Below are 25,869 nucleotides of genomic sequence, written 5' to 3'. Positions count from 1 at the left end.
ATGAAAGAGGTGCTCTTGTGATAAAGGCAGCATGAGGTTTCCATTTCCTGACCTTGCTTGTGACCTTTGTGGAAGGTTCCTGAATTGAGACATTATGAAAGACAGGCAGATGGGCAGTGAAAAGGAGGTGATCCTGTGGCATGCCTACAAAGCTCTGCTTCTGCCTTCTGAAAGGTAAAGCTGCTTCCATGTAATGTCTGGAAGAAGCTGAAAGTTCAAAGATCACTGTCACATCCTTCAGTCCTCTGGCTAGAGCTTGGGTTTTGTGATATGTAAAAACAGTGCTCTGCAAAGAAAAACAGAATGCTTGCACTCTTTACAAAGAGACCAAAAATTACACTCCAGCTTTTCTTCCCTAGGAAGCATTGTGCATTCCAAGAATGTTATTTAACCAAATTATTGGAGGGGAAACTAAAATGGAGGTAATAAGCACAAGCAGAGTGCTTTTATTAGACTGGAATCGAGACTTTCCAAGTCTGTTCCCTGTGTGCCATTAGTCTGCCAGCCAACAAACCACCTGCAGAAGTTAGGGTGGCTTTTGTGCAGCAATCCCTTTGTAGCTATATGCAAATCACAGGGCGATTAAAACTGAAGAGAGCCAAACATCATGCTGTGACTATAAGGGTGAAGGCTCAGGAAGCTGAGGAGCAAATTCAACTTGTCAGCAGAACTCCGAAACAACCATTTCCTTCTTAGAGAAAACCCGAAATATCATAGGGGGCAAACCACCACTGGGAAGCTGCTGGGTTTGCTCAAAGCCACCAGTTCTGCAATGCTACCATGGAGTTTGTGAAATCTCACTTGCAGTTTTGTTTCTGAATATCCCAGCTGCTGGAGAACTGAAGCCTGATGAGAATCTCTGCCTTCATTTGAAGTTCTCTAGCCTGCCTCATTACAGGGGGAAGCACAAGGCGGCAATCTAGCAGCTCAGCCATTGGGATGCTACATGTGCAAATGGTTATTGAAGGTTCCATGCAAGGTTCACATCTGTGCTGTGGCTGGCAGTAAATCCTGCTGACTCCCAATGGAAAGTACTGCATCACAGTGAAACTGCAAACTAAGCCTCACACTGAAAATGCCCGACTCACCTCCCAAATTTATCACAAGTCCCAAGAGAGCCATTTACATCCTTAGCAACCATCCACGTTTCCAGTGTGCAAAGAGTGAATTTACAGCCACTCCCAGCCCACCTGCCTGTCCCTGCTTTTCTCTGCTTATGTGGAAAAATCACTCTTGTATAAATTCTGTTGTCAGCTCAGTGCTGGGAAGCAGGAGCAGTCACGGCATTTCTGTACATCCCAACCCATTCTGGCCAGTAAGAGAAAGAGCTCTCACATGGTACAGCTGAATGCAACATGGACATACACTTCTGAATTCCTTAACCACTTTGTTATCACATCAAAAGGACTCATCTCACCCCAAGCACAGGAGACTGTTTTGGTTAGAGGTTTCTGCTGCAACACTGCAGATACACAAATCCGTGGCTGCTACCCCATTTTGTTTTGCTGTTTATTTCAGGATAGCCTGAGTGCGGCAGAAAAAGAGCAATAAACTCCCTACAAACTCTTGGTATCCTGTGAATATATTCCTAGAGATACTGGGAAAATTTAAAGTATCCTGGGAAAAAAAACCCAAACACCATAAAGTCATTCAATTACAGTGAAACCCCAGGACGTGCTAGCAAACATCCAGCCTAGTCCAATGTACTTGGAGATTATAAATCATGTTTGACTGCTGGCTATTAGATCTGTTTGCTGCTCACCAGTAAATACTAAGCCCTTGACAGAGCTCTTGACAAGGAGACGAGCAGATCAAGAGATCAGCATCTAGAAACACTCTTTTTAAGCAGTGCCAGTACACAGTGGTATGGTGCAGTGATACAGTTCATTGATGTAACCCAGTCGGTAGAACTTGCTTTCAATCCAGGACTGAGATATCAGGAGTGATGCAGTTGTGGATAAAAAGGGTTTCTTTCTGACAGCTGAAAAAGGTGTTGGCAGAATGAAGCTTGTTCAAAACTCACTGTCCCCTGTTCTCTCTAAACCTCCTCCTCACACCAGTACTTTGTTAATGTCTGAGCCTGGAAAAAGGAATCTGGAGCTTTTGTTTTACCAAAATTGTCAGGAGTTTCCCATCACTACACAGGAGAGCTGTGTGCAAAAGAAGCTTGATTTTCCAAAAATTACACTGATATCCCTAACGGATTTGGTTTCATTTTCTTTTTCTATTGAAGATCTCTCTGAAGACTTTATGTAGGTGAGTTCACAACATCTATCATTTTCAGTCCAAACCCCATCGTGATAATACTCCTGATAAAAGCCTTGGGCAAATACCATTAAGAACAAAGACAAGGAATGCACTTTCAGAGCCCAATATTTTCAGACTTGAGAGAATGCTTTTGGAATATTTTTGAATATTTGCAGATAACACATTTCAACTAGCTCCTGAATGAAGGCTCACCAGGCTCACACGGTAGCTGTGCTGTAACTGCTGGTGCTCGTACCACTACCACTTGCAGTCAGGCCCTCCTTAGATGTGCAAACCAGTCAACATGCAGATTTTGATACTATCTGTACCACCATGGGAGCTCAGCACCATCCTGCCACACCAAACAACACCCAGTGTCTGCTGCATAGTTATTTCTTTCCCAGCCCTATTTCTGCATCAGGGTGGTGATACTGCCATGCTGCATGCTGGGGTTACTCTCCCTGTGTACCACTGAGGACCTAGTTTCCTGCAAAGAGCAAGGGAGCAGGCTTTGCAGCTGGAGGTCCTCAGAAAGAGAACCTATTTTGCTGACTGCAGCTCCCCTGAGCAATGCAGAAGCTGAGGTGGAGCTGCAGTGGCACTTACCAAACAGGACCTACGGCTTCAGGTGCAAAGCAATTCCCTGGGGGAGATGCTAAGGTGCTGACAAGCCAGCTTATCCTGCAGGAGCAGGCAAAGGTACGAACTGTGGTATGGAAACACCTCTAAAAAGGGTTCTGGGTCCCAGGATGGTGTCAGAAATGCTCCAAGAAAACCAGCCACAGCAGAAGAGCTCACGGTTCCTACAGCACAACCATGACTTGAACAATTCATGTCACTTTCTGAACATTAGCAGTTGGACACGTAAGGATGTATGGTTTAGCATATGCTCCACAACACAGAAGCCTGGATATTTTCCCTCAGTTCAGTCCACTGTAATAGCTGTTTACCAAAACCATGCCTCAGCAACCAGTAAAGCATTTTAGTCTTTCATACTTGATATTACTGCAGCAGTACCCTCGTGACTTCAAACCATAGATGTTTGCTCTTCAAAAAGCCTTGCAGTGCTCTCTGAGCACCCGCAGCACAAGGCTCAGAGGAGCGATGTGCTGTAAGGCTGATTCTCAGCTAAAGACACAAGGCTTGGCACAAGGTTACTCAGCTTCGTGCCACCAGGAGGTAAGAAGAAACTGTCACCTCCCAGCTATCTGAATACTGAACTTTCTACCCTCTGGGCAGGGAACTGACACCATCGGCCTTCCCGCTTGCAGCCTTGGAAACCAGACTCCTCAGAGCCTCTCCCTCATGGCTGCAGTGAATGATCTCTCCCACAATTAACTTCTGATGTTTACCTGCGCGATTGCCTATGGAGAGACTTCTGCCAGATGGGATGACACAGTCCCAAGGCACCTATCTCTGCAGAAAAGCACTACTGTGAGGGAGCAGCAGTGTTAAGCCCCAGAGGAAGAAAGAAATGGAAAGAAAGCGTATCCCAGTGTGCTTACTGTCAACACCTCTGCTTGCAGTCTTCCATGTCTCCTTTCAAGTGTTCAAGGAAAAGCTATTCTGGCTAAACTAGAGCATAACATCTGTGGGTTTCAGTCATATATTCCCTTTCACATTCCTTCATCTCTGGGGGAACAGCGTTGCTCATTGCACTCAAGGGAAGCAACCTTCATAGATGAGAGGAGGAGAAGAGATGCTGCCTCTGCATTAGCCGTGATTTTACCCATGGAAGAATCTCAGGACAATACAAATCTGCCTGTAACACTGAAATCCCTTTGTCAAGCGCTTGCTTACAAGTGATTATGGGTCTGCTGGACAATGCAGATGAACTAATCTTTTTTATTCAAATAACAATGAGTAAATCCTCTTTCACAACCGCACACGCTTTGACTAAGCGGAATCACTTTCTTGGCAATGAAACGAATGAGTGGTGGTGATTCAAATCACCTCCTTCCAAGCAGCTACCTTGTTTTTGCTGTAAGCAAATGATGTTTACACATTTAATGAATGTATTTATTACCTAACTAAAGCATTTTTCTAATTTCTAATAAAAAAATAGTTCTTTTACTACTCATTAGTTCCAATCACCATGACGTCCCAGCTGAGAGGTGTCCAAGAAGGCAGTTTTAACAGCCTATGGTAAATGGAAAATAGAATAAAGGCAAGACAGCTTAGCAAGGGTAGACAGTTGTTCAATGTGATACAATCTTGCTGTCTTGATTGTCCTGACAAAGAAAATATGTGTCTGTTATGGTGCTATACAGGAAATCCTTAAGAAACTAGAGAAGAATAACAAAACAGGACTGAACAGACACAGCAGAACAGACACTATTCTGGATGAGACGCTGGTGGCTTGTGCTGGAATGGAAATGCCTGAGCTGGAGGAAGGGATCTCGAGAGGTGGTCTCAGGGTTAATTTCATTCAGTATATTCATTGGAGATACTGGCATAAGACAGAAAGAATGGGCTGGAAATAGCTGCTGTTGAAACAAATAGGTAGGATGAAATATTGTACAGGAGGTTGCTGATAACCTTCAAGCCTGGGGTAACAGAAAGCAGATAAAATGCAAGTTTCAAAGTATGAAGTGAGAGTAAGAATCAGTAGCAAAAAGGTCCAATACCTTGTGGGACCTCAGCAAGTAAAATTGCAGGAGAGGAGAAAATTGTGGTACATCGATAGATCATAGCTCAATTAGGTATGATTTGATAGTGGAAGAAGGCAAATACAATCCTCTGATGGACCAGAAGTATTTTTTAGGCAGCAGACATTAATGCCATGGTATGAAGCATCAGTTAGCCTTCTCTGGAATAGGTTATCATCCTTGTCCAGCAGGGACTTATTCAGCCTTGAACAGGTACTATAAGAACACAAGGGAATCGATGGAATGAAGAACCAGTATCACAGGAAAGGGCAAAGGAGGTTATTTTGGATTCAAGGAGAGGTTGAAAGAGGATGTAGATGTACAACACATGGAAAAAGAACAAAAAAAGCTGTTGCAATAGAAGGGAAATATTTATGTAAGTAAACTGAAGCCTCAGTGATTTATGGCTGCACTGTGGTTGGGAATTAAGCAGCAATGTTGCAGGGTGAGTGACCATGGCAGCTTAAACTTATCTAATCCTGGGGCTGTCAACTGTCTGTGTTTCCTCTCCCTCCTTGCTGTACCCTGCGAGGAGCCAGTTGCACATGCTAGTTAGACCACAGGCAGATCTGCTGCTTGGGAGGCTGAGGCAGTCCTGATTTAGGGTGCAGATGCTGTGGTTTCTGAGATAGGGCTTATATAGTCTTCAGGAAAACAGGGTGAGGACAATAAAGCAAATTTGAGATGGATCCCCCCAAACCAAAGAAAGAGTAAATGAGTACAAAGTCCTTTTAAGATCTGTCTAGAGCCAAATCCCTTTACAGGGATCAGCCATAGAGACAAAACCCAGATGAATCTCACAAGCAGGGATTGATGTCTCCGTAAGAGGAGATTTCAGCTCTCCTTTAGATGCGGCTGCAGTGGCTCCATTTTTAACAAGTTCAAGTCTTACTCATGTTAGCAGGCAACAGGCAAAGAAAAACTGTTGAGTAAGGAACTGCCTGTTTGCAGTTGGCATACGTATGTGCACACAAGGGCACAGAATGAACAGTGAGAACACTACTCCCATCCCCTGCTTGGTAGAAAGCCTGCGATCTAGGAATGAGCAAGTGCTATTACAGATTTCACATTCAAACAAGTATCTTTCTGTGTGCATTAAAGGACCAAAATATTCCTATAGTTATCATAAGTAAAATCTGGCTTTTTCATTTCTAAATTCATTGAAGTAAGGCAGTAGGAAGGCAAAAATATGGAGCAGAGAATCTGTTGTGGGCAGTGGGGAGCAGCAGTAACCTGTTCCCTTGGCACTAGTGCCGGTGCATGTCCTGGAGGCAAGCCTGTTCACAGAGCTCCAAGAAGACTGCAGGGCAGCATAGCTTACAAAGGATCCTTTAACTCAGATGTGCTTCAAGTGAGTTTTAGCATCTACTAAACATAGAGGGATGTTGAACAGAAATGGCAGAGTAACTTTACAGTGTGCTCATACTCTCGGATGCTGCTCGTGGCAGCGTGCCTGACTGCTGGAGTCACACAGACCCGTATGATATTTCACTTACCTCTGGGAAGCATTTCTGGGACAAGGAAGCTGTGTACACAGCTATGGGATGTAGTGAATTGAATCTGGAAATACACCACCCAAATGTTTGGGCTGTGAGATGGTTGTGGAGAATGTGACCTGAGTGGTTTCTGCCAGGCAGAGGAAGCAATGTGTGAGGGTGTTTTACAGCAGCAATGCCTCCTTCCATTGGGATACCCTTAAAGAAAGAAAAAGGGAGAGGGGGGAACTGACATGCTCACTGCCAGGATATTACCAAGAACCTTTCCTGCTTTGCTCTATGGATGGCAAATCCTTGCTTCTTCTCCTTTATTTCATAGCAGGATCCCTCCCTGGGATGTGTGTGTAACCTGCCCTTGGAAACATTAGGAAAACTGATGGTTTGGTTTTGAGATCCTGTTTCTTAAGGGGTGATCATATGCATCAGATGAGCATATGTCATCCTATTATTTTCTTGCAGTGGCAACAGTGGTAACAGTGGATCCATTGCACTGTTTCTGTATACTTTTATCTACATTATTATCTTGTCTGCAGCACAGACACTTTGCTGGTAGAGGCATTTGTCTCTGTCTCTTGTGGACCATTATCCCACTGTCTTTCCTTTCCCCCCCTGCTTGTGATAAGAGTGTCCATTAGGGAAGCAGGAATTACTGCTTTCAAGAACAGTAGCACTGGAAATGTTACTACAACCTGCAGGTTTGCAAAGATGTTCTGCAGAAATTGATCCTGGCTCTTGAAGCAGCCCAGGGCTGCAAATCTTCACAGAAGCCCTAGGGCCTGGGTGAGCAGCACCAAGGCTGCCATCAGCCACTGCCATTCATCCCCAGAGCTTGCCCTATTCCTCTTAGTCCCAGCAATAAGGAAGCAAAGCCACAAGCAGAAGTGTCCAACCTCTGCTTGACAGAGGATTCGTCCCAAGTCCCAAAACTCTAACAGCTCTTTTCTTCACAGTCATGGTGGGAAGCAATAAACTAGTGCATTTATTAAATGCTAACTGCTATGGGGACAGTGGATGGATGTATAAACTGTGTTCAGTTCATATATAGGCACTTATATTGTACATAAACTGCTTGAGGGAAGTAACATACTCATTCTCTTTATGGTTACACAGTCCATGATTTTACCATAATGCTCTAACATAAAGCCCAGATAACATTCCTCACTACGTTTTCAGTAACATCATCACTATGTACTGGTTAGCTGGGGCTCTCAAAGTAAAAATGGCTTGTCCTAATCCTGTTGTGAGTCAGTGGGAGGACCAGGAGCAGAACACAGAAATCCTCTCCCAGTGCCACACTCGGAACATGTCGCAACTTTCCTCCCTTCCCTTTCTGGGTGGGTTCCCACTATTTCCTCAGCAGCACTGGCTGTGCTGTGGCTCTGATTTACCATTGCTGCAGTGCAATCTGGAAGTTGGGAAAATGACAAAGGAAGTACAAGACTAATTGGTTTTCTTCTCATTACTCGGATGTTTTTGTCTGAGATGCACTGGGGTGTGCTCTGATAGATCACATGGACAGGGACAAGCCTGACGCATGGACTAGTGTGATGGGGAGGGACTGCAGTCCTACAGCACGCAGAGGAACGGGGCCCTGGAAAGAGATAAGAGCCTTGGCTTTGGGGCAGCAAACACCTCCCAGCCCTGTAACGTTGCCTGTCTGGTGTGGCTGGAAACCACGGATCACCTTGGCTGGCTCCAGTTGCCATGTGGGGTCACAGGACAGGACAGGCTGCAAAAGGACCCAAAAGCACAAGCAAATCCCATGTGTTGCACAGGAGATGGGGTGGTGAATGCCAAAGCAAGGGAAGCAGCACTCATGAGCAAGCATCTCAGAAATACACACTTCCAATTTCCTGCAGATCCCACATCCACGTTCCTAAGCTCTCCACATGCCTACTTTCTCGCATCTTCCCATTAAAAACCCCACCAGTAACAGGGTGGCTGTGCCACTGCCCTGTGGATCAGTGTCCATCCTTCTGTTCTCCTCTTGCACCTCCACAGCAGGTCACTGTCTTATTGAGAGTCCTGTGCCACTGAGCTGACTCTGACCATTTGTTTCAGAGAACATATGATAAGAGGAGCTGTTGTCCTTCAGAGCTGTGAATATATCTCTGCTCTGCAAAGAACACACACCCAAAGCTAACCGTGACTTCCCCAAAAAGACAGCAAGAGCTGCTTTCCACACAGCAAAATGTGCAGCCCACTTCACTTTCTCAGTATTAAAACCCAAACTTGGTTTAATAAAAACTTTTACAGATTTTCACTTTGCAGGAACCTCACCCCTGCCTGTGCCCTTAGCCCTGTCCCAGTGACCACTGCTCTGGGCAAATCTAAATCCATTGGGTTTTCCCAGTTCGTTCCATACGACTGACAGTAGGTGTCTGGTGTCTGGCAAACTTAGTGCACAAATGAGCTCAACTCTTTATCTTTCTGTCTTTAGTGCAAGGAGTTCACCCTCCACACTGGCTACGAGGTGCTTGTACAGCGGCTGTTGGATGGGAGGAAGATGTGCAAAGATGTGGAGGATTTGCTCAAGCAGAGGTAAGAGAATCAGACTGAGAGGTCTGAACAGCCTCTGGTTTCTGTCCTGTTTGGCATCTGGAAAGGAACAGCAGGCTGGTTCTGAACTTGGTAATGATACCAGTTTACACAGGAAAACCTGAGTGATTTGAGTCCGAGCCTTGTGATATAGACAGCAAACAGGAAAACCAGAAGGTTGAAAAAGCAAGAAGCCCAGAGCTCCTTCATGAGCCAGGTCTTATCAGTCCTGAATCACACAGCAGCACACACGTCCCCAAGTAACACTACTGAGTTTCCCCTTTTGCAGGGAGCAAATCACTTGCACATTTTCCTTTCTCTTTGAACTCACTGTTGCCACGGGCACTGTTTCAGTTTTCTGGAGCTACCAACAACGGCCCGTTTTTCTAACACAAACCTATATAACAGAAGCCTTTCCCAAGATAGCCTGCATCGCTCACCAACACTACCAGACTTTGAGTAACAACCTCGTACTTTATGTCCGTCCTTTACATGCTGCTTGGGTGCCTCTCAACAGCTGCTGTAGGCTGCTGACACTTTTGTGGGTGAGAAAACACATGTTACACAGCTGCTCTGGCTCCTTTGCCATTCAGTTTTGTACTTCTTACTTGGAAAAATACACCCGAAACGTGGTTCTGGTTTAAGTGGCTGGGTTTAACAGCTCCAACGTGTAGCATGAGGCACATACATGCTCATGCGTGACCCGGAGGAAGGTCTTCCTCCATACAGATTATGGATTCAGCAGGTAGTCCTAGAGCAGCCCATTTCAGAACTGTCTCCTTGTGAATACTGCTCAGCCTTCCTCGGTCACAGCCTGCTTTTTCTTCCCAGGCTGTCCCCATCTGGTTGTAGGCTGGTTTTCTGAAGGCTGCTTTTCAAACACAGGGACTTTGGAGGGGACCTGACTGTCAGACTGAAAGTTGACTATCTCACAGGGTGTGAAGAGTCTCCCATCAAAATCTGAACCTAGTTGAATTGCTTTTCTTGACCACCACTGGAAGCCTGTTTTGCGTCACAAGCCCTGAAGACCAATGGCCACTTAGCTTCAGCTGTTTAAAACAGCTCCTTTGCGACTCCTAACTTACCAAGATCAGAACTTATCACAGGCTTCAGGAAGGCTCTGCATGGCAGCACGCTTCTGATGCCACATACACCTGTGCTTTTTAACACAACACTCTAGAGGTTTCTGCAAGTTACAGGATAAGGTTCTTCCTGGCTTGTGGCGGAGGCACAAAAGACTTCCCACAAAGAAAAATACATGTATGGTCATCTTGCAGATCTGAAAGCCACAAGAACGACTGTTTCCATGAACTTTTGCACACCCACAAAACATTTCAGTGAGTGGGCAGACATGTACGTGCATGCTGGGGGAGGAGGAAAAGGAGAAAAGATAGTGGGCACTGACTTCACTGACTTGCAGAAAGAAGGTGTCGCCCCAGTTTATCCCTGCAGGATGTTTGCTTCAGGTTGTTGTCATGTCATTCATGGGACAGGGAAACCTAGAAGCTGTGTGCAAGAGTACTGGAATTAGGAAAGGCAGCACCAAGATGTGAAGTGATGGTGCCAGCCCCCTGTCAAACTCCTCTGACCCTGGGTTAGTCTAGTCCCATGCCTGAGCTTTCAGGAAGAGATGATCCAAGGGTTTTGCAGGAGCTGGGACTGACTTAAGAGCTGGCCAGGTTTTTTCCCTGTCATATAGCAAGCAAGCCTGTGTGTATGAAGCAAGCCAAGTGGGACCGTAGCGCTGGGGTTGTTCTAATTGCTGTACATCCACTGGCATTAAGCAAAGGCTCTGCCACTTGTGTTTCTTGTTATAAAAATCAGAAGAAAATTAACCTATTTTACTTCTGCAGCATTGTGTCTCTGAGGTATATTTCCATCTCAATGAAACTCCATCCATCTAATGTGAAAATAAAGTAGTACTTCAATGTGGCCTGTCACTATACTTTGCACCCTGTTCTTCTAGGAGGAATCCCAAAGCAGTGACATAGGAACAGCCCACTACAACTCAGCCATTTCTAGCACAGGATGACAGCAATTAACTCACTGCACATGCAGTATTAGATGCATGGGAGCCACAGACAGAGGCCAAGAGCAGCCTCTGCTCCAGGCTATAGTGACCGTAGGCTGCTGTATGACCAACACTGCTACTCTGTCAGCCTGACAGATACCTGGGACTGGGGGAAGTCCCCAGGAGGAGCTTGCCACAGGTCAGGAAATTGGTTACAACCATGGAAGATGGTTGCAAACCAGTGAAATTGCACCAGAGCCACAAGGTGCTCCCAGCCATCAGGCGCAGAGGAACAGTCGAATGCATGCTCGTGTGTTCCCAAACAGAGATGTGTCCTACAGCTGCCGTGCTGAACACTGTGAAACCTGCCCCCACCACTGGAAATCACCAAATAGCAATAATAAAGCACAGCGTGGCCGAGCGGGAGGATGGGTGGAAGAACAAGCCAGCGGGGTTGCATGGCCTCGCACCCACATGGAAATGCCTTCTCTGAACAAAGAGCGCGTTTCTCTAAGATGCCAAGTCTCAGACTCAAAACTGTTTGAAATGCTTTGAAACCGCTTTTGAGAAGTGGAATTACCCCAAACACCCCCTTCCCCCCCAAATCCTAGCACCAGGCTATCAGTTCATTATCTATTCAATAGATTTTAGCAGCTACTCAAGGACTGAAAACTTACTCCCCCCCGGTCTTGCACTCAGGAGAAAAGCAATAACAGAGAACAGAAATCTCTTCCAGAGCTGGGGGAATGGGAAACAGCAAAGCAGTACTCGTATTTCTTTATTACCCATAGAAACGAACCACTTCCCCGAGTCACCAGTTCCGGTTCCCCATTAGGTGAGACATCGCATCGTATTGTGCCCTCCGCAAAACTATCACAGCCTCACCTTCCCCCTCTGCCTCCACCGCAGCTCTTTCAAGCTGCACTTCATGTTTCTACTGCTACTGCCTGCTCTCATTTATTCACAACCTCTCAAACGTGTCCTTCAGAAGCTTCTCTCCCCTCCCCTCCCAGCCTTCTTTTTGATGGGTCAAGTCAGCTCTCTTCTTTTTGGCTTCTGTTGCAAAAGAGCATCTTCGCTACACTTCTGTACCCCTTCTTCTAATGAAAACCAACGTTTTGGGGACAGAGTTGTCCATAGGACTCCACAGTAATCAAAGCCATGGCGATGGGCTTCCTTTTCCCTCATTTCTTCTAGAAATAGCTCTCCAAATATTTGAGAGGTAAATCACAGCATGAGAACTGAGATAGAGAAAGTAAAGAAACTGTATTTCTCATGTTCTGTACCTCAGATGCAATTACAAGGTTTACGTGAATGCGATCCTGGTACCACTAAGAGAAACTGAGTGAAGTTTTTCTCTTAACAGAGCACAAGCAGAAGAGAGATATGGGAAAGAGCTGATTCAAATCGCCCGAAAAGCAGGAGGACAAACGGAAATCAAGTAAGCAATTCTGTCCTTATTAGTGCAAACAAAAGCATTTTGGAAACAATATCAGACTCCTGTGTTTTGCCTATGAATAGGGCCATAAGCTGCTCACTATAGTGAGCAGCGTACAGGAAGAAAGGGGGAAACACCGTAGTCCTATTTGGGAATTCCCAGTAGGTCTTCACTGGGAAATTTTTCATTTCAGGATTCCTAAAAATGCTTCCAAAACCAAACTAAGCAATGGGGGAAAATGGAACGGAAAAGGTTGCGAATTGTTTAGGATGGTGGCTTGGCAATTCTGGGAAGCTGGTGGAGATGAAGAAACTGTGACAGAAAAAATGCAAAGTGTAAAGTTTCCTGCAGCAGGAAAAAGGCTCAATTTAGGAACACAAACTTTAAACCTCTTTGAAGGGACTTAATTTGAAACAAATCAATGAACTACTGAATACGCTAAAATGACATAGATTTTTCTCTGTCTTCTACCACTACTATCTGAGATCACATATAAATTGTGTTGTGAGGGGAAGATATATGTTGGCATGGAATTTAACTTAATAAACACTGCTGATAAACTGCTGCTATTATTGATGGTAGCAGCAATAATGAGACATTCTGTCATTATTGCAACAAGTAATAATACAGTAATAAGGTGGCAGAGGATGAAGATCTGGGGTCACAGAAGACAAGTCTGAAAGAGAAGACCTCAATCAAACACAGAACAGCTGTATTGATCCCTGGGGCCCACTATCCTCATCCATCCTGTATCTCATTTCTTAATTGCAGTCTCCTTTTCACATTAATTCACCACTCTCCGTTTCCTGCTCAGAGCTTATGGGAAAGCTTGACCTCAAACCCCTGCACCACCACGGCATGGAAGTGCAAGGCAATCCCCGTAGCACTTGCTATCCATTTGGTGGTGGCACATCCAGGCTAACAGGGAAACTTGTGTTATCCAAGCGCCTGGTAGTGCAGGGAGCACTGAGGGTGACTATAGAGAACATGCAAGCCTCTCCTCCCCCAGTGCCCCCTGCCTCTCCCTTGCTTCTGAATGATGCAGTAAGGTATAGCAAGGCTCCTTGCTAAGGCTGCTGGAGATGGCTTCTACCTTGCCTGGTGTCTCGATTCACTGACCTGATCAGAGGAAAGGAAGGAGAAGAAAACTGTTTTGAAGTTAAAATAGCAGATGAATGATGCACAGCTTCTTCCAAAGTAAAGGCAAAGATTTCCAGGATTAACCAAAGGATCTACCTCGATTTCTTTACTGGCAACACAAGGCAGGCAGAGCAAACGTGTGCAGAAACAGCCAGCTCTGGCTGCCCTTCTGTGACTTAGTGGGTAATTCATGGCTCTGACTCTTCCTAAGAGATTATAAGAGCTTGATTTAGAGGCAGAGCCAAGCCCCAGAGTTGGGATATGGATCCAAGCTCCCCCTCAAGTTGTGGGAAGTCTGGACTCAGGCCCAGCTCTACTTTGATCCCGCAATTTTATAGCTTGACATAGAGAGAGAAGGCTGAATATCCCAACAAAGCATGCTTCAGAGCTGGTAGTGACCAGCTTTGTGCTGATGTCTCTCTGTCTCTGTGCTGAAGCAGAGAGGGGACACTTTGCTTTCTGCCATTCGGCATTCTCTGGGTGTTTAAGGGGTTATACAGATGGGCAGTGAAGGGCACTTTAAAATCAGAGAGAACCAGGGTCTATCCAAAGGCTGGAACAACTCACAAAGGGAAGTATTTGGGTTTAATGCCTTAAGATTTGTGATACGGTGTGAAGCTTGTGTTTGTTTGTGTGGCATTGATTGCTGGCAGCAGGTCTGCTCCCAAGGACAGTCCTTCAGGGAGACCAGTGGGAGGGAATCTCTGCAATACCTATAATAAGAAAAGCTTGAAAGAACTATGCTACAAATATCCCCGTGCATTATTCCAAGTGCTTCCTCTTTAAAGGACTCCCTATTGGCACAATGAGTCCTAATAGTATTATAAGTGACTGAGAGGCTGAACGGGACTGTACACATATTGAAATGCAGCTTTTGAGAGCAAATAAAGTCTAGTGAAGGTGTGTGCATGTGTTTATACCTAAAACTTGCATTGGACAATTGCATTTGACATTTGACAACATTTTTAGCAGAACATTTCACAGCCATACTCTGTATTGCAGAGGGCAGGAATTACTGATTCCATGCTCCGTGCTACAGAGGGCAGGAATTACTGATTCCATGTTCTGTATTGCAAAGGGCAGGAATTACTGATTCCATGTTCTGTATTGCAAAGGGCAGGAATTACTGATTCCATGTTCTGTATTGCAGAGGGCAGGAATTACTGATTCCATGTTCTGTATTGCAGAGGGCAATTACTGATTCCATGTTCTGTATTGCAAGGGCAGGGCAGGGGCAGGAATTACTGATTCCATGTTCTGTATTGCAAAGGGCAGGAATTACTGATTCCATGTTCTGTATTGCAGAGGGCAGGAATTACTGATTCCATGTTCTGTATTGCAGAGGGCAGGAATTACTGATTCCATGCTCCGTGCTACAGAGGGCAGGAATTACTGATTCCATGTTCTGTATTGCAAAGGGCAGGAATTACTGATTCCATGTTCTGTATTGCAAAGGGCAGGAATTACTGATTCCATGTTCTGTATTGCAAAGGGCAGGAATTACTGATTCCATGCTCTGTGCTGCAGAGGAGCAGGAACTACTGATTTTAGATCACTCATTTTCTTGCTAGTGCAAAATTTTTATCCTGTAGTCTTAATTTCAGTCATCTTTTAAACTTTTCTGATACTAAGGTTTTCTGTCACTTCTCCTCGGAAATCATTTCACACCCCAGTAGGTCTCAATAGCAGGAAGGTCCCCAATACACTTTCAAAAAGTCAATAAAAAGAACATTGAAAATCCATCCACAACAACCACCTAAAAACTTCCAGTATCAGAAAATACCCAGAAAACCTGAAGAGAAACAACTGCAAGGCCAATTAATTCTGTTTAGCACAACTTCTGCAATGAATGAATTGGCTGCAGAAACCTCCCATCACTCCACCAGTGGTGGAGCATCCAAGTGATGCTCTGTAGCCGCTATGGAAGGGCAGAGCAGGGGAGAGGTGTCGGGAAGCTGGACTGAGCAGCAGTCCCCATGCAGGGGCCTTTTGGCAAACCCATCTGCGCCCCAGCCAACACCAGATCTGCCCAACTGGATGTGGTGGCACTGCTCCATGTCACGGGCAGCCCATTCATGTGCTCATGTCATCCCAGTACCAATGTGAACAGCTCTTTCCAGCTCCAGAAACACAGTCCCTGATGGCTGCCCAGTTCTTCCCATCTCAAACCTTTGGAAACTGAAATACGTAGAGAAAAATGATTCCCTTCTACCCCAGTGAATCACAGAGAAGATTTCCTTCTCCCCCAGACTTTTGCTTCAGCTGGAGCAAACTGCTGAACTCAGCTAAAGGTATAAATAGATCCAACTGCCCATTATGATTCACTGAAAGACACAGATGAAGAAATATGCTGCTGCCTCACAGCAAGATAGTAGGGAAGGCTTGCTGAAATGTAACAGCAACTGTGGGGCCACTCTCCATTGCTTTGAGGAAAATTTAGGTGACAGCAGCCATCAGGTTTCCATCCTATATGCTGTCTAGTGCTTGTTCCCTCAGTATCCTTACAGCTCCTCTGCTGGAGATCTGACCTCTGGGGGTGCTTGTGCTTGGCAGAGACAAGCCAAGACTGTTCTAGGACACTTCACTACTGAGTGCCAGCAGTGACATAACATCATGACCTGGGAAAAGAGGACAGTGTTGTGTCTCCATCTGCAGACTCCTCAGCACCAGAAATACAAGGAATCACACTTTGACCTGAGAACTAGCAGGGGACAAGTTTTTAGCACTGCTACAGGATGTGCAAGCTGACTTCAGCGAGATCCTCACTGCTCCTTTTTAAACCAGTATTGGAAATGGCCATGGTGATCCTACGGGTGTAGAAAACCTTTATCTTTTATTTAAAAATTAAAACTGAAACAACAGAAAAGCCAAGGACAGGGTTTCTGAAAGCAGCTGGTGCTGGTTACCATGGGCATAGCAAACAAACACCCCAGCTTTCAGCTCAAGAAACAGAAGTTCCCTTTAAGTGCTGCCTAACAGCCACAGGGCACAATCGTTCAATAATCCTGACTGATTCAAGGAAATTCAGGCTGCTTGCCCTTGCCTTGAGCACTGCAGCTGCTAGAAACTACTTCCTATAGGGAAGGGAGAGAAATCCTCCTCCCAAGCCATGACACAGATCTCGCTGAGCAGTGCTATAGGTCTTGGCAAGTTCATTCTAGTGTACAGAAGGATGCACACAACTTGAATCTAAATGCAAGACTGCAAGAGGGTCACAGAGGCTCAGACCAAAAGCCCTTCAGCCTAATAGGCTCTCCCAAAAACTAGGTCCCAGGAGAGGAGTGGAATAACAGGGCAAGCATGTGAGGTCCTATCTCCTAAACAAACTGAAGGGGGCTACAAGGATGCTGGAGAGGGACCCTTCATCAGGGACTGTAGCAATAGGACAAGGGGTGATGGGTTCAAACTTAAAGAGGGGAAGTTCAGGTTTGATATAAGGAAGAAATTCTTCCCTGTGAGGGTGCTGAGGTGCTGGCACAGGGTGACCAGAGAAGCTGTGGCTGCCCCATCCCTGGCAGTGTCCAAGGCCAGGTTGGATGAGGCTTGGATCAACCTGGTCTAATATGAGGCAGCCCTGCCTGTGGCTGGGGGTTGGAACTGGATGATCTTAATGTCCTTTCCAAGCCAAACCATTCCGTGGTTCTATGGTTCTAAGTTCAAACTGCAGTGTTGGTTTGCACTCTCCATACTGTGTTGCTCACATGGGAAGGGATGCACAGAAACTTGGTATTTGAGATCAAGTTTGCAAGTGTTTGCTGGTAGTGCACACAGTACTGATGTCCACACACTATAGATGGCTCTCAGCACACCTCATGCCTTTAAGAGGAAACACCTTTGCGGCTGCAAGGTGACTGGGAATTTCTATGCAGTAGCTTTGGGCACCTCTTCAGCAGCACAACATGAAAACAGAGCCCAGTTTTCAGACACATCCCCAGCTTCAGTTGAAATAGAGCCTCTGGGAACTCTGTTCTTTCGTACAATAACTGATGTAAACAGTCGCTGGTTAAATTCTGCCTATTCTGACAACAGCTATTTCTGTCATTGGCTCTGCCTGTCTCTTCTCATGTATATGATTTCCTACTGTTCTTCTTCCCTCTTTTCCTCTGCCATCTCCTTCAGATCTTGGGATAGGGCTGTTCCATTAAGCCTATGTGTACTCTGCCCTTCTCTGCAGTGCCTGAAATAGAATATTTCGGAGAGCGTGAGGTGAGGGCATCTGTAACGAAATGCCAATTGCTGCTTCCTCTGTATAAATATAGGGCAACTGTCACTTAATATACAGAACTCTCTGTATTATTCACACAAAGCAGGCATTTGTGAACTGAAGCTAAAAGGCATTTGGGAAGGTCACATCATTCCATAATTAGTTATTCTCCACTCAAACGTTCTGAACCCACACAGAGCATATAAACTTGTGCTTTGAACTTTCAGGACTATGGAAACACATAGTTTGAAAGAGCTAAGGCCCTGCTCAGTTCTTGTCACACCCAGCCTAGGTAAGCTCTCTAGTGATGGGGATACGCACTTCTGAGCAGTGCTGCTCTCTTTCCAAGAGATATGGGGAAGTTTATTTTTATGTTAAAGGCACAAAAGATGTTTGGATGGTTTTATCCTTTATTTGAATAGCAGAGGTCATTCTGGAGTCACAAGGGGTCTGATCTGTAGTCTATGGGCACAGATCTATAGGGAAGAGAAAGTACATGGAAATCTCATCCTGCTTATCCCTTTGCCCCAGCAAAGTCTGGGGTGATGCATCCATGCTCCCAGTAACCAGGCCTAGGAGTGATGGTACATCTCCCATTCAGTCTGGGGCTGTTCCATTTCTGACCCTTATCTGAAAATACCTGAGCATCAGGGGTAAAACACGGTGCAGACACACTGCAGCACCAGAGCAACCCTCCACACTGGTTGCTACTTTCATAACTGCTCATGATGGCCAGTGTCTTGCTAGCATGAATTTATAGATAGTCAGAAACTGAGATGCCCCGCTGAAAGAAGGAGTGCTGCTCATGCCTCTTGTGCACTTACAGGTGGCTTCAACATCACACCACAGCTGGGACCTGTGCAGAAATCTTTCCAGTTGCACCACGGAGCGGTTTTGCCTTTCTGTTTATAGCTCCCCTGAGAGCCAGAAGAAAACATCCTGGCTAAATTAAGTCTTTGATGTTTTCACCACATCCTTGCTAAGCAATGTTAGATGCAATTCTTCTAGCAACACTCTGCTGTGTGTCTGGTAGTGGCTTGGGTTCACAGAGGACACCACCTCCCCCTTCTTTTCCTTTTTGCAATGCAGACAGAGTCCCAAGGGCAAATTATTTGAGACCAGATGCTTCTAACCTTGGGTCCCCACACTTTGCTGCTCTCACTGGGCTGTACACAAAGAAACGTTGGTTAAACTACATCGGGTCTTTCTTCCCTGTGTGGCAGGAGGAGAGATGCTAACCATGGCCTCAGAGGAGACTGGCACTGGGTTGGTTTTGTAACCATGTTATCAGGATGTAAGTTATTGGAAACAGAGGGTGAAGAGCTCTGCTGGGAAGTGGTCTGTAGAGTTCATGTGGCAGAGAATTCTCTCCATTTCAGAAAGAGTGTTTTTAACAATTACGATAAGAACAGAACATTGTAGACCACATTGCTGCTCAAACTGAAACCCACCAGAAAGGGAGGTGAGGTTATTTCACACTCCACCAAGCAAAGACAGAAAGAAAATTAAAAAAGACCTGTGGTTTTCTGGTTAGAAGGGCCTGTTTTACCTTCCTGTGTAAGAGACGTAAAGGGAGTCTCTGAATTACTCAAACCAGTCTCTAAAGGCAAGTATATATATAAAAATGCCCAAAACATCAAGGCTAAAGCTGAAAACAAAAAGGTGTGGTACAACCATGTAGGTGGTGAGTGAGCCGTGACCTGCACTGCCACCGAGACAGCTCTGCTGTGTACACCTCTGGTGCCATGAAACTCAATTTTGGATGACTGGGAAGGTACCAGGGCCTTCCTACAGTCCGTTTCCTGGTGGTCCTCATGTCACATAGGCCTGCTGTTCGGCAACAACCCAGATCTCTAGCAAAAAACAGACCCAAAACCAAAGAGAAAGCAAACACAGAGAGCAGCCAGGACAAGTCCACTTGGAAGTCCACAAGTCTTCAGGGCAAGTCCACATCCCATGCTGTTCCAATCACTTCCTCCTCCTGAACCAGGTACAACCTAATTCTGCACAGTGCGCGAGTAGAAAGGATTATGATCAGATGCACTGCTCCTCATACCTGGACTGTGATGGTGGGCAAGTGCCAAACAAAGCACTCAAATACAGGAAGCATTTGCTGCCTGGGAAGCACGGGACTGGTTCTGCTGGGAGAGAAATCAAGCCAAGCTCTCAAATGATGCATTCTGCAACGTTTATCCTGTCAGAGGAGAGCCACAGGGACTAGCAGTCAGTGCCCTGGAGACACAGGGTTGCCTTCCCAGCTTTGGGGTGCTGGGTAAATCTGGGTACGTTCATTTTGGAAAGCATTTTGCAATCTACAGAACAAGAATGCTGAACAATGGGTGAGCTTTGTTGTAATGAGCTTCCCCCCTTGGTTTCCCTGTTCCTCTAAAAGCTCTGCTATTGTCCTTCTCCTTCTCCAACTGAAAAAACGAGCACTGGGAAGTGCAGCTTTTACAAGAGCAGCTCAATGCAGCTCAGCGGAGCAGCAGGAGAGTACAGAACCAGAAGGCAAGCAGCCAGGGAGGGTGCTCCCGAAGACGACGAGAGTACTTTAGCCACTAGATGGCAAAGATCACCCGAAGTTGCTGCAGAGCTGCTTGCTGTTGCACAGGTTCTATCGGTTCCCTTTACTCCGGATTCAGGGTCAATCCTGTTTCTGCCAGAAATTCATTGTGATAAATCCAATCTTCAGATGTCTAAGCGGGAGTCCTTTAACAAACACCACAGTAAACTTGTGCCCAACCCTGTTTGCAAGGAGGCATCTGCAGAGGGCTCCAGGTAGGGAGGACAGAACTCGGGCAGGAAGGTGAGACACCCTCACCTCTGATGCTTCGGAATAAAGCCCTTACCGATCCCATTAGAAAGTCAGACCCACCCATGAGAAATGGATAACAGATGCTGCACATACAAACCAGCACAACCACAATTAAAACTCACTTGGATGTCAGCTACATGAGTTACTTCCATTAAACCCTCCAAAGCATTGGAATGCTGCATTTCACTGATCTAATCAGAGCCCATAGAAGCAATAAGGAGCTAATCTGTAGTGCTGCTGCAGCAGCCCTAAATCCTAAGGGAATACCTGATGGATCCATGGATCAAAACTGGATTTATTTTTTCTCTCCCACACACCACTTGGCACAATGATGTATTTGGTACTCCCTTGAGCCCCGTAAGGATGAGGGATCTGAGCCAATGATTATGGAAGATTACTACAGAAATAAGGAAGGAAATGGCTGAAGCCTTTTTCAACCTACTTATGGACTGTGGCTTGTCCCAGTCAGCAGCTAGCGAACTGGCTGGACAAATCTTCTGTGCAAGGAGCAAAAGGCCAGAGCTTTCTGGAAAGACCATTTGAGACCATGCAGGGAGCAAACTGGTCTCTCTCCAGGTCAGAGCCAGATGTGTTATTATACCAGAAGACACACTTGTCCTTACAGAGAGCCAGCAAAAAAGAGAAAAGCTTCATGTATGGATCATGAGCTGCTCTGGTAGCTCAGATGCCTGGAAAACAGAAAAGCAGGGAGCTGCTTGTGTCCTTGATACGTACTGAGAAAGTGCTGGTTTCAGTACGCACCATGGCAATTCTGCCAGCCTCTGTATAGCCTGAATCATCAGCAGCAAGTGGAAAAAAGCAGTCTTTGGGCACAAGAGATCAACACAGCGTGCACAGAGGGTGTGCAGTTTGCAGGTGTCCTCTGCTTTTTAAATGGCACCATTTACCCATTTCAGGCATGAAGTTGGCATATTCTCCACCTCCTATTGGAAAATCCACACTGAAAAAAAGCAATTTATTATTCCTTGAATATGTGTATTTTTTCAAAATAATCCATTAGAGCTTTGGGGTGAGCAAAAGCTCTCTCTGCTGCTCGTATTCAACCTGCCTTTTAATTGCAAGCTTTTAACTAGCTTAGCTTGTTTCCTTTGTGTGGTGAGAATTCTGTTTCCATCAATATTTTATATCACGGTTTTGTTTCTTTTCCCCTCTAAAATGAGCCTTCAAAATGTTTGAGTATTACTAGGACAATACTGAAAAGTACTTGATCCAGCACGTTTCCTGTCCTGTCTCAGGAGATTCACCTCAACCAATCTAGTTGACAGCTGAAAGAATCAAGCAGTTAGCTCAGTACTCATCTTCTCTGCCTGCAAGTCTTCTCCTCATATTTCTATACCAATGTGGATTTGGCAGTGGACTGCAAAGCAATATCACTGAGGAGAGGTCCAGCCTTTCCCATCTCCTGTGCATTTTAGTTATGCCTGGCAAGGCAGCCCTGCTACTGGGAGAGCAAGCTTTGATTAGGAAACAGATGTCCAGCCTAAATTAACACAGGGCAATTAGGATCCTTCATGTGTCTCTTAAGGCGCCTGAAACGGCCCAGGAGATACAGAATTTCCCTACCCATCTGCAGCTGCACATGGCTGGGAAGTGATATGCATCCTCTTGTGGGCTCTCCTAGTAGCCAGGCTGCATTAACAGGCTGTTCCCTGGGTGCCCACCTGGCATAGACCAGGGCTCCACGGAGATCCCAGACCTGTTTCCTTGAGGGAACACTCTGGGGCTTGAAGGCACGCTTTCTAACCTGGGAAACCTCCAGCTCACACCACAGCCCTGGCTTCTGTGTACAGAAATGCCCTGCCAGCCTGCAGGCTCGGAGCTAGAGGAGGTTAAGTTGAAAATGCTCTTACAGACCAGGCTCTTTCCCACCACTTCTCTCTGGTATCTCTGGTGCTTGCTTAAAATGGACCCTGGATCGTGAAAAGACCAGGACATCAAGCAATCTGTTGCCCTTTCATGCCCTTCTGCAACTCTACGTTGTAGGACCACTTATTTATGTAGGTCCATCTGGACGAGCAGCATAACATCTCGTTTTGCTCCTCTCCGCGCTGTACTTCACAGCCCAGCACCGAGGCCTGATTTCACGGCATGGTTTATTCATGCTGTGCTTCTGGGATGCCGAAAATCCCCGGGAGCAGGAGGGTTTCAAAGCTTCCCTAGGCTCTCTGCGCCGTTTGTGTGTGTTAAAGGAGAGCGAGCTGTGCCACACGGGGGTGCTCGGGAAGCACGGTACGGAGGATGCTGCAGAGCGGAGCTGCTCTAGCTTCAAGGGTGACCGAGGAGGAGAAATTTGCTGGTGCCGCATTCGACACAGAGGGTGGAGCTGGCTTCGTTCTACACTTCAGACTAGTGCTCCAAACCCCAGTTCCCCTTGACCGTCTTTATTTCATGCAATCGACTCGTAACCATGGGCAAGGTGCACGAATAGAGAAACGCCTGTTAACGCTCGCAGCCACAAATAGAGTGGGATTAAAAAAGAGGGTGCACATGAGGAGTAGCACAATTCCTTGCTTCATGAAGCATTTTATTGCATTTCCTGATGGGAACAGATTGATGCTGTTGTGCTTGTTAGCGTGGTCAACTTTTATTACACGACTATTAAGAGTTTTATCCCCTATTCTGAGGGAAAGCTTTTTCTCTAGATTCACAGTCCTTAGAAGCCTGTACTAACAAAGTGCACTTGTTTCTGCCTCACAGCACACTGAAGGCAGCATTTGAGAGGCTCAAGCAACGTAAGTATTTACAGCTTCCTTTCTGACCTGGGTAAGACAGGCACCCAATGTGCTCACCCCCTCGGGGGGCTTTCATCCTCTTGCCCCCTCTATTTCCAACTTTTCTATCCTGGTCTGTAGTGGGGAGAGTGGAGGGAAAGGACTCACTGGGAGTCCTCCAAGGCTGGGCACTCAACCCACTCTCTGCTGGCAGAGAAAATGGCTTGTTCCTCAAATTACCTTTGTGTGGATGAGGTCACAAGATACCAGCTCTGTTCCCCCTGCTGCAAGCCCCCGGCCTCAAACCAGCACGCTCTCTAAATGTACCCGAGGCTGAACAAAACCCTTTCACACACAGAAAATGCAGCACCATCACAGCGACCGGGCTATGGCACCTGCTGCTTAGATAAAAACACCCTCTGAAAGGCAGCTGGAGAATGATGGTATTTTTAGAGCCTGGGTGGGGGAGCTCAATACTGCTGGAAGTGGTGGGGTTCCATTTCAGAGGCACCAATGCGGACAAATGGGGAGGAGTTACCGGCCACTTCAAACAGCATCAGCCAGGTGCTCTGACATTCAATCAATCCCTGCCAACCCTGTGGAATTCTCAGCTTGCAGCCTCCTCTAATGACACTTGTACAAGGCTGGGTGCAACTGGAAGCAGAGGCAATGACAATCCAGCAGTGTAGTGGAAGGAAGGCAGACACAGGGGATGGCGGTAGAGGCCAGGGCTCCTTCCCTCCCTCTGCCCCACAACATCTGGCCTCCAGCCCCAGAAGGTGCCTGGGGTAAACAGGGCTCCTCACTTGCCAAGGCTGCTCTGAGTGCGTGTTCCTCCTCTGCAGCAAGGAGTGTTGCCCATGTATTGTGCAGCCCTGAGAGGACCTGCAGTAAGCCTTACTGAGATTGTGGGAGCCCTCGGCAATGTCAGTGCATGCACAAACATAGGGAAGCCTTTTGTTATGGCTGCTTTGTACATTAACAAGTCATGCAGGAGCCACATCCCAGAAACATCTCCTGACAAACATGACTTCGTATTTCAAAACCTGTCCGCTGACTGTATGTGAATTCTGATTTGCTTTAGAAATTGAAAGTGTTGGAAACTCTCACCTCCAGCTAGCAGTAATGCTGAAGGATGAACTGAAAGGAATAGAGGAGTTCCGAGAAAGACAGAAGGAACAAAGGAAAAAGGTGAGGAACTAGAGAAATGTCGAAACAGATTGGGTCAATAGTCCATCCCGATGGCCTGTCTCCAGCCAGGGGCTGTGAATACTGCCCAAGAGGATGAAACGTGTCCAGTGTGCCCTGCTCGCGCCATACACCGGGCTGTGGCAGAAAATCTCTTTCTATTCCCAGCTGGAAATAAAGCAGTGCTCTGAACTCAGGAGACAGAGGCTTTACTCACTTTTACTCTCTTGGGTGTAACTGCAGATACTATTATTATTCCTGCAAGACCGTAATTCCTCCTTTGCTCTTTTTAATACCCTTGCTAATTGGGTTTCTTTGGTATGATCCTGCATCATCTCTAACACGCACTACGATGAAGGGGTAATGCAAACATTTAGAAACATAAAAGCAAATTACTATCATGCTGAATGCAACACCAGTATATGCTCTATTACAAATACGTGGAATAAACAGCATCTAGTTGATGGTGTATAACAAAAATTTCAGTACCTTTAAGGCCATTTCATTCCCTGTGACCGTATCCAGCTCTAAGTCCCTTGAAAGAGTAGCTCCCAACAGAGACAACAGTGGTCACTTAACACCTTCTCCGGTTCCATGGGGTTGAAGACAAAGATGGGACAGTCACTTAACATTGAAAGCACTGATGGAGGAGTAAAATGTTCAGTTCTTGGCTAATTCTAAATAAATGAAAATGCCATGACCAATATCCAATGGCATAAAAGTCTTGTGCCTACAACCCTGACACACAGGAACTTGGAATAGCAAGGGGCTCCAAACATTAAAGCAGGTAAAACCAGTGCTGCTACTGAGATTTGAGGTCCACTGCAATCTGATGAAGTAAATAAGGCATGCAAAGACAGACAGCAAGCACCTAGTTCATCACCATTTGTATCCCCACCACTTTGCCATAGGATTTCCAAAGAGAGAGGTTCTCTCTCCTATTGAAAACACTAACAACTGGAAACAGAGAGACCTGGAAAAAACTGTTTTGGAAACTTAGGCAAGCTTTTTGCTCTGTCCAGCATGTGGCTGTGGGGGAGTCAACATTAGACAGGATAGTCAGCATTTGTGGTAAGCTCCCAAAATCCTGTGATTTGTGTTTCACTGGAGCTGCTCTCAGGACTGTGCTATTTAGCCCAATAAAGCAAGCCTCTGGGTAGCCCCACAGAGAGTTTTGCTTGAGCAGAATATAAAGGACCAAAAGTCCCACTGAGGAAACACATACCCTGCCAAGTACGAGCATATCTCACTGCCACATAAGGCTGGGCATATCACAACTAAAGCCATAAAAGAGAATTCAGCATTGTCCTTTGGGGACAACTGACCAGACAACAGTATGGAAATCAAACTGCATTGAGCATATAAATTACACAGGGATTGTTTGTGTTTAAAATGAACAAGTACCCTTGCTC

At 46.0% G+C, this 25,869-nt stretch overlaps 1 protein-coding gene across 2 annotated transcripts in view; it reads left to right on the top strand.

The window, feature by feature from the left end:
- Positions 1–25,869, top strand: part of PSTPIP1 (proline-serine-threonine phosphatase interacting protein 1) — a 52,833-nt gene that overhangs the window by 9,066 nt on the left and 17,898 nt on the right. For both annotated transcript variants that reach the window (XM_057424144.1, XM_057424143.1), the window contains exons 2-5: positions 8,832–8,932; positions 12,307–12,381; positions 23,256–23,290; positions 24,354–24,460. In XM_057424144.1, coding sequence (XP_057280127.1) covers positions 8,832–8,932; positions 12,307–12,381; positions 23,256–23,290; positions 24,354–24,460 — 318 coding nt within the window. The remainder of the gene's footprint in view (positions 1–8,831; positions 8,933–12,306; positions 12,382–23,255; positions 23,291–24,353; positions 24,461–25,869) is intronic.

Source organism: Pezoporus wallicus, unplaced genomic scaffold, assembly GCF_028554395.1.
Source record: "Pezoporus wallicus isolate ANWC-B61680 ecotype Strahan unplaced genomic scaffold, APGP_CSIRO_Pwel_v1 contig_9449, whole genome shotgun sequence".
NCBI classification, from domain to species: domain Eukaryota; kingdom Metazoa; phylum Chordata; class Aves; order Psittaciformes; family Psittacidae; genus Pezoporus; species Pezoporus wallicus.
This window is presented reverse-complemented; position numbering and strand designations above follow the sequence as displayed.